This window comes from Gorilla gorilla, chromosome 16 (assembly GCF_029281585.2).
Source record: "Gorilla gorilla gorilla isolate KB3781 chromosome 16, NHGRI_mGorGor1-v2.1_pri, whole genome shotgun sequence".
NCBI lineage: Eukaryota > Metazoa > Chordata > Mammalia > Primates > Hominidae > Gorilla > Gorilla gorilla.
Window position 1 is genome coordinate 51,256,734 of NC_073240.2, and position 15,920 is coordinate 51,272,653.

Consider the following 15,920-nt stretch of genomic DNA (forward strand, 5'->3'; position numbering starts at 1 on the left):
CTCCGCCTCCCAGGTTCAAGCGATTCTCCTGCCTCAGCCTCCTGAGTAGCTGGGACTGCAGGCGTGAGCCACCACACCATGCTAATTTTTGTATTTTTAGAAGAGAGGGGGTTTCACCATGTTGGCCAGGCTGGTCTCGAACTCCTGACCTCAGGTGATCCACCTGCCTTGGCCTCCCAAAGTGCTGGGATTACAGGCTTGAGCAGCTGCGCCCAGCCCGTCATGCTTTGATTGTAGAATTTTTTATAAATTCAGGTTTAAAAGATTTGTTTTGGCTGGGTGTGGTAAAATTAAAACTTAGGTGGGAAAAGATCTTATAAGATTACAAGATGGCCAGGCGCGGTGGCTCATGCCTGTAATCCCAGCACTTTGGGAGGCTGAGGTGGGTGGATCACGAGGTCAGGAGATCGAGACCATCCTGGCAAACACGGTGAAACCCCATCTCTACTAAAAAATACAAAAAAATTAGCCGGGCGCAGTGGCAGGGGCCTGTAGTCCCAGCTACTCGGGAGGCTGAGGCAGGAGAATGGCAGGAACCCGGGAGGCAGAGTTTGCAGTGAGCAGAGATCGCACCACTGCACTCCAGCCTGGGAGACAGAGCGAGACTCTGTCTGGAAAAAAAAAAAAAAAGATTGCAAGGCAGGGCCAGGCGTGGTGGCTCATGCCTGTAATCCCAACACTTTGGGAAGTTGTGAGGTCAGGAGTTCAAGACCAGCTTGACCAACACGGAGAAACCTCGTCTCTGCTAAAAACAAAAAATTAGTCGGGCATGGTGGTGTGCACCTGTAATCCCAGCTACTCAGAAGGCTGAGGTAGGAGAATCGATTGAACCCGGGAGGTGGAGGTTGCGGTCAGCCAAGATCACACCGTTGCACTCCAGCCTGGGCAACAAGAGTGAAACTCTGTCTTACACACACACACAAAAAGATTACAAGGCAGAAGACAGGCAGAAATATTTACAACACATATGGCAGTGGTTTAAAATACCTAAAATCCAAAGAGCTTCTACAAATGAGAAAAATACTTAAGATAAAATAGTAAAATAAGTCGTGGGCACAGATAGCCATGAACAGAAAGTGAAATGCAAGTGGACATAACCATAAAAATGGCAACTTTACTAGTATCAGATAAATGCATATTAAAACGAGTGCCATTTTCACTGATCAAGTTAACAAAGGTTTAAAAAATAATACGGTTGTCCTCAGTATTTGTGGGGGATTGATGCTAGGACCCCCCACAAATACCAAAATCCATGGATATTCAAGTTTCTTACATAAAATGGTATAGTATTTGCATATAAACTACACATATTCTCTCATATAATTTAAATCTTCTGTAGATTCCTTATAATAACTAATAAAAAGTAAGTGCTTTGTAAATAGTTGTTATACCATATTGTTTGGAGAACAGTGACAAGAAAAAAGTCTGTACATGCTCAGTACAGACATAACCATCATAGGCCTAACTATATATTTTTTAAATTTATTTGTTTTAATTTTTATTTTTATTTTTTTAAGAGACAAGGTTTTTCTCAGTCACCTAGACTTGAGTGCAGTGGCACAATCATAGCTCACTGCGGCCTTGAACTCCTGGCTCAAGTGATCCTACTGCCTCAGCCTCCTGAGTAGCTGGTACTACAGGTGCGCACCATGCCTGGCTAATTTTTTAAAATTTTCTAGTAGAGACAAGGTATTGCTATGTTGCCCAGGCTAGTCTCAAACTCCTGGCCTCAAGCATTCCTCCCACCTTGGCCACCCAAAGTGTTGGGATTACAGGCGTGCACCACTGTGTTGGGCATCTAAGTATATATATATATTTTTAAATTTAATTTAATTTTATTTATTTCGAGATGGAGTCTCACTCTGTCACCCAGGCTGGAGTGCAGTGGTGCAATCTTGGCCCACTGCAACCTCTGCCTCCCAGGTTCAAGCAATTCTCCTGCCTCATCCTTCCCAAGTAGCTGGGATTACAGGTGCCCACCATCATGCCCAGCTAATATTTTACTTACTGTTTTTTGAAGACATATCTTACTCTTTTGCCCAGGCCAAAGTGCAGTGGTGCCTTCTCAGCTCACTACAGCCTTGACATCCTGTGCTCAGGTAGTTCTCCCAACTCAGCCTCCTGAGTAGCTGAGGCATGCGTCACCATCCTAGCTAATTTTATTTTATTTTATTTTTGTAGAGATGAGATTTCACTATGTTGCCCAGGCTGGTCTCAAAATTCCTGGGCTCAAACAATCTCCTGCCTCAGCCTCCCACAGTGCTGGTATTACAGGTGTGAGCCACCACACCCAGTCAATTTGTTAAATTATTAACAATGATAGCACTGAATGCTGGTGAGCATGTGGTGAGAAGAAAACTCATTCTGCTGGTAGGAGGGTCAGCTGATTGCCCTTCAGAAAGTCGGTCTTAAAAGCCTTAGAACAATTCATGCTATGACATAGGGAACCCAGAAATATACCTAAGTATGGGACAATTATATGAAACTGCCAGTATTCAACTGGCATTGACCTACAAATGGCAGTTTGGCAATTTCATAAAGTTCAAACTAAGATATGTGAATGATTAGTGTATGATAAAGGTGACATAAATCAATGAGGAAAAGATAGATTGAAATGAATGGTTTGGGGACAACTGCCCAGCCAGTAAATAAAAGAGAATGGATCCCTACCTTATTTCTTAGACCAAGCTACATCTCAAATGAATAGAAGATATAAATGTATAGATTGAAACAGCAAACTGTTAGGAGAAAGCATTGGTATTTTTTATTACCTTGATGTCAAACCAAGATGTCATAAAGGAAAATGAAGACTGTGTTTATGGCTGGCCACGGTGGCTCACACCTGTGATCCCAGCACTTTGGGAGGCTGAGGCAGGTGGATCACTTGAGGTCAGAAGTTGGAGACCAGCCTGGCCAACATGGCGAAACCCCATCTCTACTAAAAGTACAAAAATTTGCCAGGCATGATGGCGGGCGCCTGTGATCCCAGGTACTGAGGAGGCTGAGGCAGGAGAATTGCTGGAACCCAGTGGGCAGAGGTTGCAATGAGCCGAGATCGCGCCACTTCACTCCAGCCTGGGCAAAAGAACGAAACTCCATCTCAAAAAGAAAAGACATTTAACTATGTTTAAAAAACAAAAACATAAAGTAAAAATCAGGAAAAATGTTTGCAATATATATGACAAAGACCTATTTTCCCTAATATTCAGAGTACATTCACTGTTTACTAAAAAAATTGCAAATAACTATAGAAAAAGGGGCAAAGGATACAATTATTAAATAGTTGTCATAGAACAATATAAATCCATAGTAAATAAATGAAAAAATGTCCAACTTCACCAATAAAGAAATGCTCATTAAAACAAGATACCATTTTATGTTCATCAGTTTTGTAAAAATTATAAAGATGTATAATGGGCATTCTCATATCCTGTTGGTTAAGTGTATAAATTGGTATAGCCTTTCTGAAGGGCAACTGGGCATCATATTAAACCAGCAATTCTACTCCTAGGTAATTATCCTAAAGAAATACATATATATGTATATACACATATATATACACACATATATATATATATATTTATTTACTTATTTATTTTTCGAGATGAAGTCTCACTCTTATCCCCCAGGCTGGAGTGCAGTGGCACGATCTTGGCTCACTGCAACCTCCGCCTCTCGGGTTCAAGCGATTCTCTTGCCTCAGCCTCCCAAGTAGCTGGGATTATAGGCACCTGCCACCACGCCTGGCTAATTTTTGTATGTTTAGTAGAGACGGGGTTTCACCATGTTGGTCAGGCTGGTCTCAAACTCCTGACCTCAGGTGATCCTCCCGCCTCGGCCTCCCAAAGTCCTGGGATTACAGGCGTGAGCCACCGTGCCCGACCAATATATTTATATATATTTTTAAGTGATCGTTTCTAAGATTAGCAATATATTGAAAACCTTAAAATGTTCGTGTACCTTAGCTTAAGCAATTCCCTTTCTGGGAGTTTTCCTTAAGGAGGTGACTAGGTATGTGCATGTATAAGGATCTTTTGTGTTTATTTCAGCATTGCTTATAATTAAATGGGGAAAAAACCCAAATATTCAAACGATTGACTCAGTTTTGGGGTCTGTGTATAAAGTAGAATAGGCCATGTGCAGCGGCTCACGCCTATAAATCCCAGCACTTTGGGCTGAGCCAGGTCGATCACTTAAGCCCAGGAGTTCGAGACCAGCCTGGGCAACATGGCGAAACCCCAGCTCACGAAAAGTACAAAAATTAGCTGGCCGTGTTGGCGCGTGCTTGTGGTCCCAGCTACTGGGAAGGCTGAGGTGGGAGGATCAATAGAGCCCAAGAGGTCAAGGCTGCAGCGAGTCGTGATTATGCCGTTGCATTCCAACTTGGGTGATAGAGCAAGACCTTGTCAGTCAGTCAACCAGTAGTCGAATATTACCTAGCATTGCAAATGATGATATAGCTCTATATTGATGAAAGATGTTCATAGAAAAGCAACATCATAAAGGTTTTATTGAAAACTCTCTATAAGAGTAAACTCCAGAATGTAAAGTGGTATTGGGGTGGTGAGGTTATGGGTCATTTTTGTTTTATCTTTAGTAATTTATTTTCTAATTTTTCTTCTAAGATCATTGATTATTTGTATGGTTTTTAAAACCTCACATATATAACCATTTCATTTAATGTTGAATTTGAATTCAGTTCTCATTTTGTCATTATTTAGAAGATAAATCTTGTCCTTAAGGGAACAACTTTAAAATTGAGATTTGTTGTATTTTTAGCTGTTGAAAGATTGCTGCCCTATTTAAAATATGATTTCCTTATTTATAGTGGGAAAGTAAAACTGTCCTGCGCAATGAGCCTTTGGTTTTAGAGGGAGGCTATGAAAACTGGCTCCTTTGTTATCCCCAGTATACAACAAATGCTAAGGTCACTCCACCCCCACGACGCCAGAATGAAGAGGTGTCTATCTCATGTATGTATGTGAAAATTTTTGTTTAAAATTGCTTTGGTAAAATATGGTTTAAAATTGTTTTCCCGGTAACATTCTTGGTTGTGTGTGTATTTGTCCTATTAGAGAGCAGTTTGTTTTCAGGCATAAAAATATAAGCCTGGAAGTTCACATTTTCTTTAAGACTGTTGTAATTGTTTTTTCATTTAGTTTACATTTAATTACTACATTAACATGCATGAGAAATGTAAGTACTGTGTATGGGGTTTGCTATTCTAAAAAACATTTTTATTTTTGGAATTTTAGTGGATTTTACTTATCCCTCATTGGAAGAATCAATTCCTTCTAAACCTGCTGCCCAGATGCCACCTGCATCTATAGAAGTAGATGAAAATATAGAATTGATAAGTGATCAAAATGAGAGAATGGGACCACTGAATATATCAACTCCAGTTGAACCAGTTGCTGCTTCTAAATCTGATGTTTCACCCATAATTCAGCCAGTGCCTAGTATAAAGAATGTTCCACAGGTATGTTCTTGATTTTAACGTTATTCTCGCTTTTGTTTTAATATTAAATATATAGTTTAGCTGGGCACAGTGCCTCACGCCTGTAATCCCAGCACTTTGGGAGGCTGAGAGGGGCGGATCACCTGAGGTCAGGAGTTTGAGACCAACCTGGCCAACATGGTGAAACCCCCCTCTCTACTAATAATACAAAAATTAGCTGGGCATGGTGGTGGGTGCCTATAAATCCAGCTGTTTGGGAGGCTGAGGCATGAGAATTGTCTGAACCCAGGAAGCGGAGGTTGCAGTGAGTCGAGATTGCACCACTGCACCCCAGCCTGGGTGACAGCAAGACTCTGTCTCAAAAAAAAAAAAAAAAGAATTAAATATATAGTATAGAAACAAAGTTTAATATATAACCTTTAACATCTTAGAAAAAAGTATCAATGAGAAGAATCTGTATGTTTTGATAAATTTTTTGTTTAAAAATTTTTCATCATAATTCAGCATTACCGCCACGCCAAATTAGAGTAGATAATTAAGGGATTTCCAAGCCAGTTGGCGATCCATTTGCTACAAACAATGCCAATGAAAGATTGCATTATCACAGTGAATTAGAATAGCCCTTTTGGGATTTTTTGTATTATAATTTGACCCACAGTATTTTCATAAATAGCTTGGCTTACATATGATAGGTATGTGATGTCAGTATTTTGGTTTTAAAACAATGCTTTAGTTCCATTTCCTTAGAATTTGACACGCAAATAACAGGCATGTTTAACAATGATCATTTAAAAGTTTTTAAATAACCAAGACATTACAAATAAAAAAATTTTAGTTTTTATATCCTTCATTTGGCTTTATTTAAAGAAAGGTTAACTAATGTTCCCCCTCCATGCATTTCCCAATAACATTTTTTAGCATTCATTTTTAATTTTTTCCCCAGATATATTTAAAATAGTATTTCACATTTAAAGTGGATGACGTTTGATTTGTGGAGCAGGTATTGAATAGAAAATCTGGTAATTTTTTGTTATAAACTGAAGTGGTTCATTTCTTCATTTTTTAAAGGTCTTTTAGTATTGCAGAATAAATTGCAGACTAAATAGATGTGATTAAACAACTTTTCTTAAAGGATGAATTTAGGAAAGTCTAAAAAGAACTTATGTTATTGCATTTCCTTTCAACTTAATCTATTTAAACGCTAATCCTTTTGTGTCCCAACATAACTTTACGAGATACGTACAATTTTCAGACATATTTTGAAGAACTTCTATATAAAAAACAGCATGAGGGCTGGGTGCCATGGCTCATGCCTGTAATCCCAACACTTTAGGAGGCGGAGGCAGGTGGGTCACCTGAGGTCAGGAGTTCCAGACCAGCCTGGTCAACATGGTGAAACCCCATCTCTACTGAAAATACCAAAATTAGCGAGGCGTGGTGGTGTGTGCCTGCAGTCCCAGCTACTCAGGAGGCTGAGGCAGGAGAATCACATGAACCCAGGAAGCAGAGTTGTAGTGAGCCGAGATCAGGCCACTGCACTCCAGCCTGGGTGAGAGTGAGACTCTGTCTCAAAAAAAAAATAAAAATAAAAATAAGACAGCATGAAAGTTTGTATATACAAGAGATGGGTTCTTCTGATGTTTAGAAGGAGAGATCTGTATAAAATCAGCCACAGCATAAGGCAGAATATCATAATTGCTCTACAAGGCACTGGAGCACAGAGCAAGGAGAATATTCTAGCTGAGAAGATCAAGGACGTCTTCATGGAGGAGACAGTATTTTATCTGGGCTTTAAGAGTAGGATTGGAGGATGGAAGAAACAAGTAGAAAATTGTATGACCAAAGGCATAGGGCATGCTCTGGGGCCAGTGAACAGTTTTGGCATATGTGGGTGCTAGTCTCTGTTGGAGAGAGGAAGTTATAATAGTAGATTAGAAGGATGGACAAGAGTCATCAAGAGAGACTTGGATCAAATTTGAATTTTGTCCTGTAGGCACAAGGAACCATTAAAGAATTTTAAACTTGAGAGTAACATGATCATAACTATACTTTTAAAATTAGGGAAAAATAGATCAAGCCACCAAAATGTAAATGGAAACAACATTTATTTTTGTTTCTGTTCCACCTCTTATTGTTAACCTCATCCCCATAGTGGTTCTTCCTACTTTATTCTCAAATACATGCAGAAAAAAAGACAAAGGATTTTTTTTAAGAGGCAGAAAGAGAAGTGAACAGGAAAAAAATTATTTTTTCTACACTAACCTCGTTTTCTTTTTTTCTTTTTTTTTTTGAAAACGGTCTCACTCTCTCACCCAGGCTGGAGTGCAGTGGCGCGATCACAGCTCACTGCAGCCTCGACTTCCTGGGTTCAAGCAATCCTCCCACCTCAGCCTCCTGAGTAGCTGGGATTATAGGCACATGCCACCACGCCCGGCTAATTTTTGTATTTTTTTTGTAGAGATGGGGTTTTGCCATGTTGCCCAGGCTGGTCTCGAACTCCTGGCCTCAAGTGATCTATCTGGCTCGGCCTCCCAAAGTGCTGGTATTACAGGCGTGAGTCACTGCGCCTGGCAACTTCTTTTATTTTCTAGTAGAAAAACATAAATTCGTTTTGTAAGAACACTATGTAGATTGTTATTGGCACATGTTCTTATAAGTTTTTATTTTTCTTTCAGTACACAGTATTCTCAAGAAATGATGTTAGGGTCACTTCTCTAGTGTTAATATGCTGTTAAATTGAGGTAATAAACATTTAACTCATTAAATCAGGAACTTAGGTAGTTTATTACACAACTTGAAGGAAACCAGTTAGTATTTTACCTCATGTAAAAGTTGTTAGGGAAGATTGCATTTGTTCCCTCAGTAACATAGTTACTAACTGTGCCAGGCACAGTCTTTATCCTTTTAGAGCTTATATTCTAGGAGGGAAGAAAAATTTTAAATAAGTAATTATAGTTATTTGATCAGAATTCTGATAGAGAAAATAAAGTATTATAAGAGCATGTATCAGGGGACTTGGCTAGTTCTAGGAACCAGGGAAGTCTTTTCAGAGGGAGAGATGTGTAAGCCAAGACCTAATGTGGGCATTATATAGATGAACAGCTGATAGACCTAAGTTGGGAAGGAGCATGGCATCTTGGAATAATTTTTTTTTTAAGGCAAGTATAGCTGGTATACACAGCCATATGACTGGAGAGGTAGGCAGATGTAAGACCATACAGGGCATTACAGGCTATGGTAAAGATTTTAGGTGTACTGAGAGCATAGTGGGTAGCAAATCAAATTTGTTTTAAAATGAGTCCTCTGGCTATAATGTGGAGAAACAGATTGGGGGGCGGGGGCAAGAGAAGAGATGGGCAACTAGTTGAAAGCTATGCTGTAGTCCTGGTGAGAGAGGAGGTTGGCATGGTCTTAGCCTGTGGTAGAAGAGATGGAGGGACAGATATAGGAGGAAAATTAACAGCGTGCAGAAGGATATGGGAAGAACATATCATGGGACTCAGGTTTTTGATTTTTGCAACTATTGGGAGAGTGAGAGTGGTTACATCCATGAGATTAGGACCATGTTTGTGGGGGTGGGGGGAATCGTGAATCCATTTTGGCTATATGAGGTTTGAGATATATGTGTTGACACTCAAATGGAAATATTGGGTAGGCATTTGGATACCTGGAAGTGGAACTTAAGTCTAAGTATGCCCAGGTCTAGGTTTTATGTTTTAGAATAAAGACATTTTTAACTCTTTTGTATACAAAACACTCAGGAAGAATTGAAAGTGTTGAATCAAGAGGATGTAAGTTCCAGTGATGTTTGAATATCTACCATTCAAGTTCTGTTTTATGAGAAATCTTGACACTGAGTAATTAACAAATAGATGTCCTGATAGATGTTGTCTCCACAAAGTGACACTTCTTTTGTCACAACTTGATCTCAAGAACTGAGGTTATTTCCTGATTTTTGACAAAAATGTTTTGCTCTGGTTTTATTGCTCTAGATTGATCGTACTAAAAAACCAGCAGTCAAATTGCCTGAAGAGCATAGAATAAAATCTGAAAGTACAAACCATGAGCAACAATCTCCTCAGAGTGGAAAAGTTATTCCTGATCGTTCCACCAAGCCAGTAGTTTTTTCTCCAACTCTCATGTTAACAGATGAAGAAAAGGCTCGTATTCATGCAGAAACTGCTCTTCTAATGGAAAAAAACAAACAAGAAAAAGAACTTCGGGAAAGGCAGCAAGAGGAACAGAAAGAGAAACTGAGGAAGGAAGAACAAGAACAAAAAGCCAAAAAGAAACAAGAAGCTGAAGAAAATGAAATTACAGAGAAGCAACAAAAAGCAAAAGAAGAAATGGAGAAGAAAGAAAGTGAACAGGCCAAGAAAGAAGATAAAGAAACCTCATCAAAGAGGGGCAAAGAAATAACAGGAGTAAAAAGACAAAGTAAAAGTGAACATGAAACTTCTGATGCCAAGAAATCTGTAGAAGATAGGGGGAAAAGGTGTCCAACCCCAGAAGTACAGAAAAAGTCAACAGGAGATGTGCCCCATACATCTGTGACAGGGGATTCAGGTTCAGGCAAGGTAAGCAGAAACAGTACAAATTGCCAACAAAGTGAAAGAAAATGTATATGAAAATGTGAAAACACCAGTGGCATTCCATAAAAGGGCAGGCATTTCAAATAGTCTTTTCAGGGGTGATAGAATGTACTGATCTATCCACATTTGCTCATCTATTCTCCTTTGAGGCCAATGCCATACATTTATGAAATGATTGGTTGGGAATGAAATTGCTTTTTGTATATTACATCTATAAAATGCAATATATTTCAAATAATTGAGATAAATAGCTACATTCTTCATTTTTATGTTTGATGTATGATCATGGAAAGACTAGAGTGAAATATAATCTCCTTCTCAGTATGGGGAAACTAGATGCTAATATTTGTATGATAGAATTTATATCTGTTTAGAATATATCCAAAATCAGTGACATCTAAATGGCCTAACATTTATCTTTGCATATAGTGATTTTTTGGTCAGATCGGTGTCATTTTGTTTCTTGCTTTATCTATTCAAATAATATTGGCAAATAACCCAATTAATTTTGCCCTTGGCTACACACCCAAAATTGATAGCCGTAATTTTAGGGGACTTTTTTTGTTATTCTTTTTCAATCTCTAATAATGCTACGCATTTCTTTTTTTCTTCATTATGTCATTAACAATGCCTTTTCCTTTTGAACACCAAGTATATGTTTATAATACCAAGAACAGTTATAGTCATTTTTACATATGTATAAATGGAAAAAACATTTTTAGTAGTGTGGAAATGACTTCTAATGGAAGGTGGGATACCATCTTTACAGAATGTCAATTTCTATACTTCTCAAACACAATTCAGGCATGTTACCAAAATTAATTCGTAGTCAAGCTGCTCTTATCCAGGGAACACTTATCTGGTAACCTCTGCTATTAAAAAAGATAGCTTCCATCCAAAAACCTTCTAAACACCCCAAATTGGGGATGTGAAGCCCATGTACTAAAACTCTCTAATTTTATTCACAGGAGGAGCAAAACATGTGCACTCCAAGATACAATTTAAGTATTATTCATTGAGTAGCTACTATATGCCAAGTATTTTCACTGCATTGTCTTATTTACCCCTAATGATAACCCCATAAGGTATTTAATTTACAAGTGAAACTGAAGTTTAGAGGTTAAGTATTTGCCTAAGATCACATAGACAGTGAGATTCCAAAGCCACTTCTTTTCCATCTTGCTATACTAGAGGCATGCAGTCTTTAGAACTTAAATCATTCATATTTGTGGAGTCATTTAGTATATAGGTGCCAAATATTCCTACACATCTAAGATTGCATTCCTTGTGTGCTCCTTTTAAAAGTAGGAGAAATATGTAATTTATTCTAGAATAAATTTTGTTAAAATTATCACTAATTTAAAAAAGTTTTTAGTAGAGTTATTTTAAAATAAGATATAAAACAAAAATGAGTTTTTAAAAAGAATCTACGGGCCTGGCGCGTTGGCCCACGCCTATAATCCCAGCACTTTGGGAGGCCTAGACGAGCGGATCACTTGGTCAGGAGATCAAGATGATCCTGGCTAACATGGTAAAACCCTGTCTCCACTAAAAATACAAAAAATTAGCCAGGTGTGGTGGCGGGCGCCTGTAGTCCCAGCTACTCGGGAGGCTGAAGCAGGAGAATCACTTGAACCCATGAGGCAGAGGTTGCAGTGAGCCAAGATCGTGCCACTGCACTCCAGCCTGGGTGACAGAGCGAGACTCGGTCTCCAAAAAAAAAAAAGAATCTGTGATGTTGTAAGAAGATATGAATATAGAGTTTTGCATTTTTTACTATTGGTCTGTATCTTAATTTCTTCTTTCTCTTGAATACTTTAAATTTTTTGAAGCACAACTCCTTTCAAGATAACCAAAATCGTAATAGTATTTAAATAAAAGAATAATGTTCAAATTAGGTCATGGTGAATATACATTAATGATCAGCATTTTATACTTGGCCATGTAGTGTGAACCAGTGCTTCACAGTCCACTTTGATTTTCATCTTTTTTTTTTTTCTTCACTGATTCATCAGAGTTCTTTAGTTTTTTAAGTATTTTGAATGTGACAGTAAAATATAATAAAATTTTTAGAGGCCTTTTTTTTTCTCCTTTTACATTTTCATTCTCATAGATTCGGTTGTGTTAGCTAGTAGCTTTATGTTGGGAGGAGAATTAAAGTTTTCTTTCACTTCTGTAATTTTAATAATTTTACAGCCATTTAAGATTAAAGGACAACCAGAAAGTGGAATTCTAAGGACAGGAACTTTTAGAGAGGATACAGACGATACCGAAAGAAATAAAGTAAGTAGTTTATTGCAGGAAAAAACTGGAAAAAAAAACCAAACATGGATAATTACCACACTGCTATCTTTTATCATGAGATCTACAGTGTAAGGGGATCGTTGCCATTTTTGGTAGCTGGTGTTTTGCTTGTTTTTGCATGATCAATCCATTTATATGCTAAAGGAAATAGTTTGTCTTCCTCTTTAAAGTGTGACAGCGTATTCTATTTATTTTATGAAAGTAAAAAATATTTAGGCCTTACCATATGATCCAGCAATTCTACTTCAGGGTATATACCCAAAAGAATTGCAAACAAGAAGTATTTGTACACCCATGTTCTTAGAGTATTATTCATAATAGCCAAAAAATGGAAGCAACCCAAATGTCCATCAGCAGGTGAATGCATAAACAAATATGGTATGTACATGTAATGGAATATTATTCAGCCTTAAAAAGGAAAGAAATTCTGACACGTTACAACATGGATGAACCTTGAGGTCATTTGCTAAGTGAAATAAGCCAGTTTCAGGATAAATACTGAATGATTCCATTTCTATGAGGTTTGTAAAGTAGGCAAATTTATAGAGACAGAAAGTAGAATGGTGGTTGTCAGAGCTGGAGAAAGGGGAAATGGGGAGTTATTGTTCAGTAGGTACAGAGTTTCAGTTTTACAAGATGAAAAGAGTTCTGGAGATTGTTGGCACAGCAATATACTTAATATCACTAACCAGTGCACCTAAAAATGGTTAAGATGGTAAATTTTATGTTATGTGTATTTCATCACAATTTTTTAAATACATAGGCTTTGTATAAGACATCTTTGCCGGGCGCGGTGGCTCACGCTTGTAATCCCAGGCAGGCAGATCACGAGGTCAGGAGATCGAGATCATCCTGGCTAACATGGTGAAACGCCGTCTCTACTAAAAATACAAAAAAAAAAATTAGCCGGGCGTGGTGGCAGGCACCTGTAGTCCCAGCTACTCGGGAGGCTGAGGCAGGAGAATGGCATGAACCAGGGAGGCGGAGCTTGCAGTGAGTCGAGATCGGGCCACTGCACTCCAGCCTGGGCAACAGAGACTCCATCTCAAAAAAAAAAAAAAAAAAAAAGGGCATCTTTGCCTTTGTTTTTCCTTCAGAGCTTGAGATACAATTTGCATACCATAAAATTCACCCATTTTTAGCATGCAGTTTAGTGATTTTTTTTTTTTTTTTTAGTAATTTAATGTTGTGAAACCATTAATACAATCCAATTTTAGAACATTGCCGTCACACCAAAATGACCCCATGCCCAATTTAGTCTACCCTAAAGCCCAGGCAACACTGAGTCTACTCTGTCTCCATAGATCTGCCTTCTCTGGGATATATATACAGTCTTCCCTTGGTATCTGTAGATGACTGGTTCCACTACCTCCCTCTCATACCAAAATCTGAGGATGCTCAAGTCCCTTATATAAAATGGTATAGTGTTTGCATATAACCTATACACATCCTCCTATATACTTTAAATCATCTCTAGATTACATACCTAACACAATGTAAATGCTATGAAAGTAGATGTTATCCTGTATTGTTTAGGGAATAATAAAAGCCTGCACATGTTCAGTACACCCAGAGTTATTTTTTTCAAGTATTTTCAATCTGTGGATGGTTGAATTCACAGATGCAGAACCGATGAATACAGAGGACTGACTCCATATCCAATCTAAATCTATGTGAATTTAACATGTTAAATTTTTGTTAAGTCATTCTGCTGTATTTTGCCATTAAAAAAATCTGAGACCAGCCTTGGCAACATAGCAAGACCCCATTTCTCCACAGAAAGGGGGGGAAAAGGGTATGGTTGCTCCTGCCTGTAATTCCAGCACTTTGGGAGGCTGAGGCAGGTGGATCGCTTGAGCACCAGGAGTTCAAGACCAGCCTGGGCAACATGGCAAAACCCTGTCTCTAGAAAAAAATATTAAAAAATTAGCTGGGTTTGGTGGCGCCTGCCTGTAGTCCCAGCTAGTTGAGAGGCTGAGGTGGGAGGATCACCTGATCCTGGGAAGGTCAAGGATACAGTGAGCCGTGATCATGCTACTGCATTCCAGCCTGGGCAACAAGGGTGAGACCCTGTCTCAAACAAAAGGGGAAAAAATGACATAAAATATATTAAGGCTAGAATGACTGACTGAATTCACAGTTTTCTTATTTTTGACTGCAACAGTTAAAGAGCCACAGCAACAACAAACCCATTGATATTTATACAAAAAAAGTTCATTAACTACAGAAGTCAAATAATTTATATAATTTGTTTAGATCTAAGATTAACTAAATATAACACATAACCCATTAAAACCATGTTGTGTAAGAATGATACAATGGACTTTGGGGACTTGGGGACAAGAGATAAAAGACTACAAATAGGGTGCAGTGTATACTGCTCAGGTGATGGGTGCACTAAAATCTCACAAATCACTGCTAAAGAACTTACTAATGGCCGGGTGCGGTGGCTCACACCTGTAATCCCAACACTTTGGGAGGCTGAGGTGGGAGGATCATTTGAGTTCAGGAGTTCGAGACCAGCCTGGCCAACATGATGAAATTCTGTCTCAACAAAAAGTAGCCGGATGTGGTGGCGTGTGCCTGTAGTCCCAGCTACTTGGGAGACTGAGGCAGGAGAACCGCTTGAACCCAGGAGGCAGAGGTTGCAGTGAGCCGAGATCACGCTACTGCACTCCAGCCTGGGCAACAGAGCAAGACTCCGTCTGGGAAAAAAAAAAAAACTTACTAATGTAACCAAATATTACCTGTACCCCAATAACCTATGGAAAAATAAAAACAGAAAAAAACACGTTTTATTAAAGTTCTTCTAAGAACGAAAAATAAAATTTCATAAGATGTGTAAGCCTTACAAAAATTAAGAACTTAAGCCTTAGTCAAACAGCAGTGCTCCAAAAGTGAAACCCAAAGGAGCTGAAAATGAGTTAATAGTAAGAGAAAATGAAGAGAGAGAGAGAGATACACACATGCCTTCTCTTCTTCTGACATCCTTCTGTTCCTTTTAAAGAGAAAGAGTAGGGATTAGATGACTGGAACCACAAAGTGAAGACTAAAAAATAGAAAGTGAAAATTGAGGTTTGCAGTTACTCCCACTGGTCCTGACATTCTAAGCAGGGCTTCACACCAGCTACAGCCAAGGTCTTTGGCAACATTGAAAGGAAAGCAAAAGTTGTCTTTGTTGGCCACCCACCATCTTGCCCCATCTCTGCCCTTCAGGAAGCAAGGGTACTCAATATATCTTCTGGCTGTCTTAAATCTCATACTGTATGATCCACTGTACACTCATTCTGTGTAAAATGCCACAGACAACTAAGTATTGATGAAATAGCATTTTAAAGTAATTCTCACACATTAAGAAGGCTCAATAAAACTTAGTGTATTTGCTGAGCAACTATGTCTCTAGCACTGTGCTGAATGCTTGAGGGCAGTGTTTTTAAAATCCCTAAGGTCATAATCAGTATAAGTATAAAGCCTAGGTGTGGTGGCACATGCCTGCAGACCCAGCTACTTGTGAGAGTGAGGCAAGAGAATCATTTGTGCCAAGGGTTCAAGAACAGCCTCGGCAA

The 15,920-nt window shown here is 38.7% G+C and overlaps 1 protein-coding gene across 8 annotated transcripts in view; it reads left to right on the top strand.

Moving 5' to 3' along the window:
* USP8 (ubiquitin specific peptidase 8) overlaps positions 1-15,920 on the top strand; it is a 75,574-nt gene that overhangs the window by 47,846 nt on the left and 11,808 nt on the right. For 4 of the 8 annotated variants that reach the window (XM_019011084.4, XM_019011083.4, XM_019011085.3 and 1 more), the window contains 4 exons: positions 4,829-4,973; positions 5,256-5,479; positions 9,451-10,035; positions 12,247-12,333. In XM_019011084.4, the coding sequence (XP_018866629.3) occupies positions 4,829-4,973; positions 5,256-5,479; positions 9,451-10,035; positions 12,247-12,333 (1,041 nt within the window). The remainder of the gene's footprint in view (positions 1-4,828; positions 4,974-5,255; positions 5,480-9,450; positions 10,036-12,246; positions 12,334-15,920) is intronic. The other 4 variants (XM_019011087.4, XM_055363001.2, XM_055363003.1 and 1 more) reach the window with 1 other exon arrangement.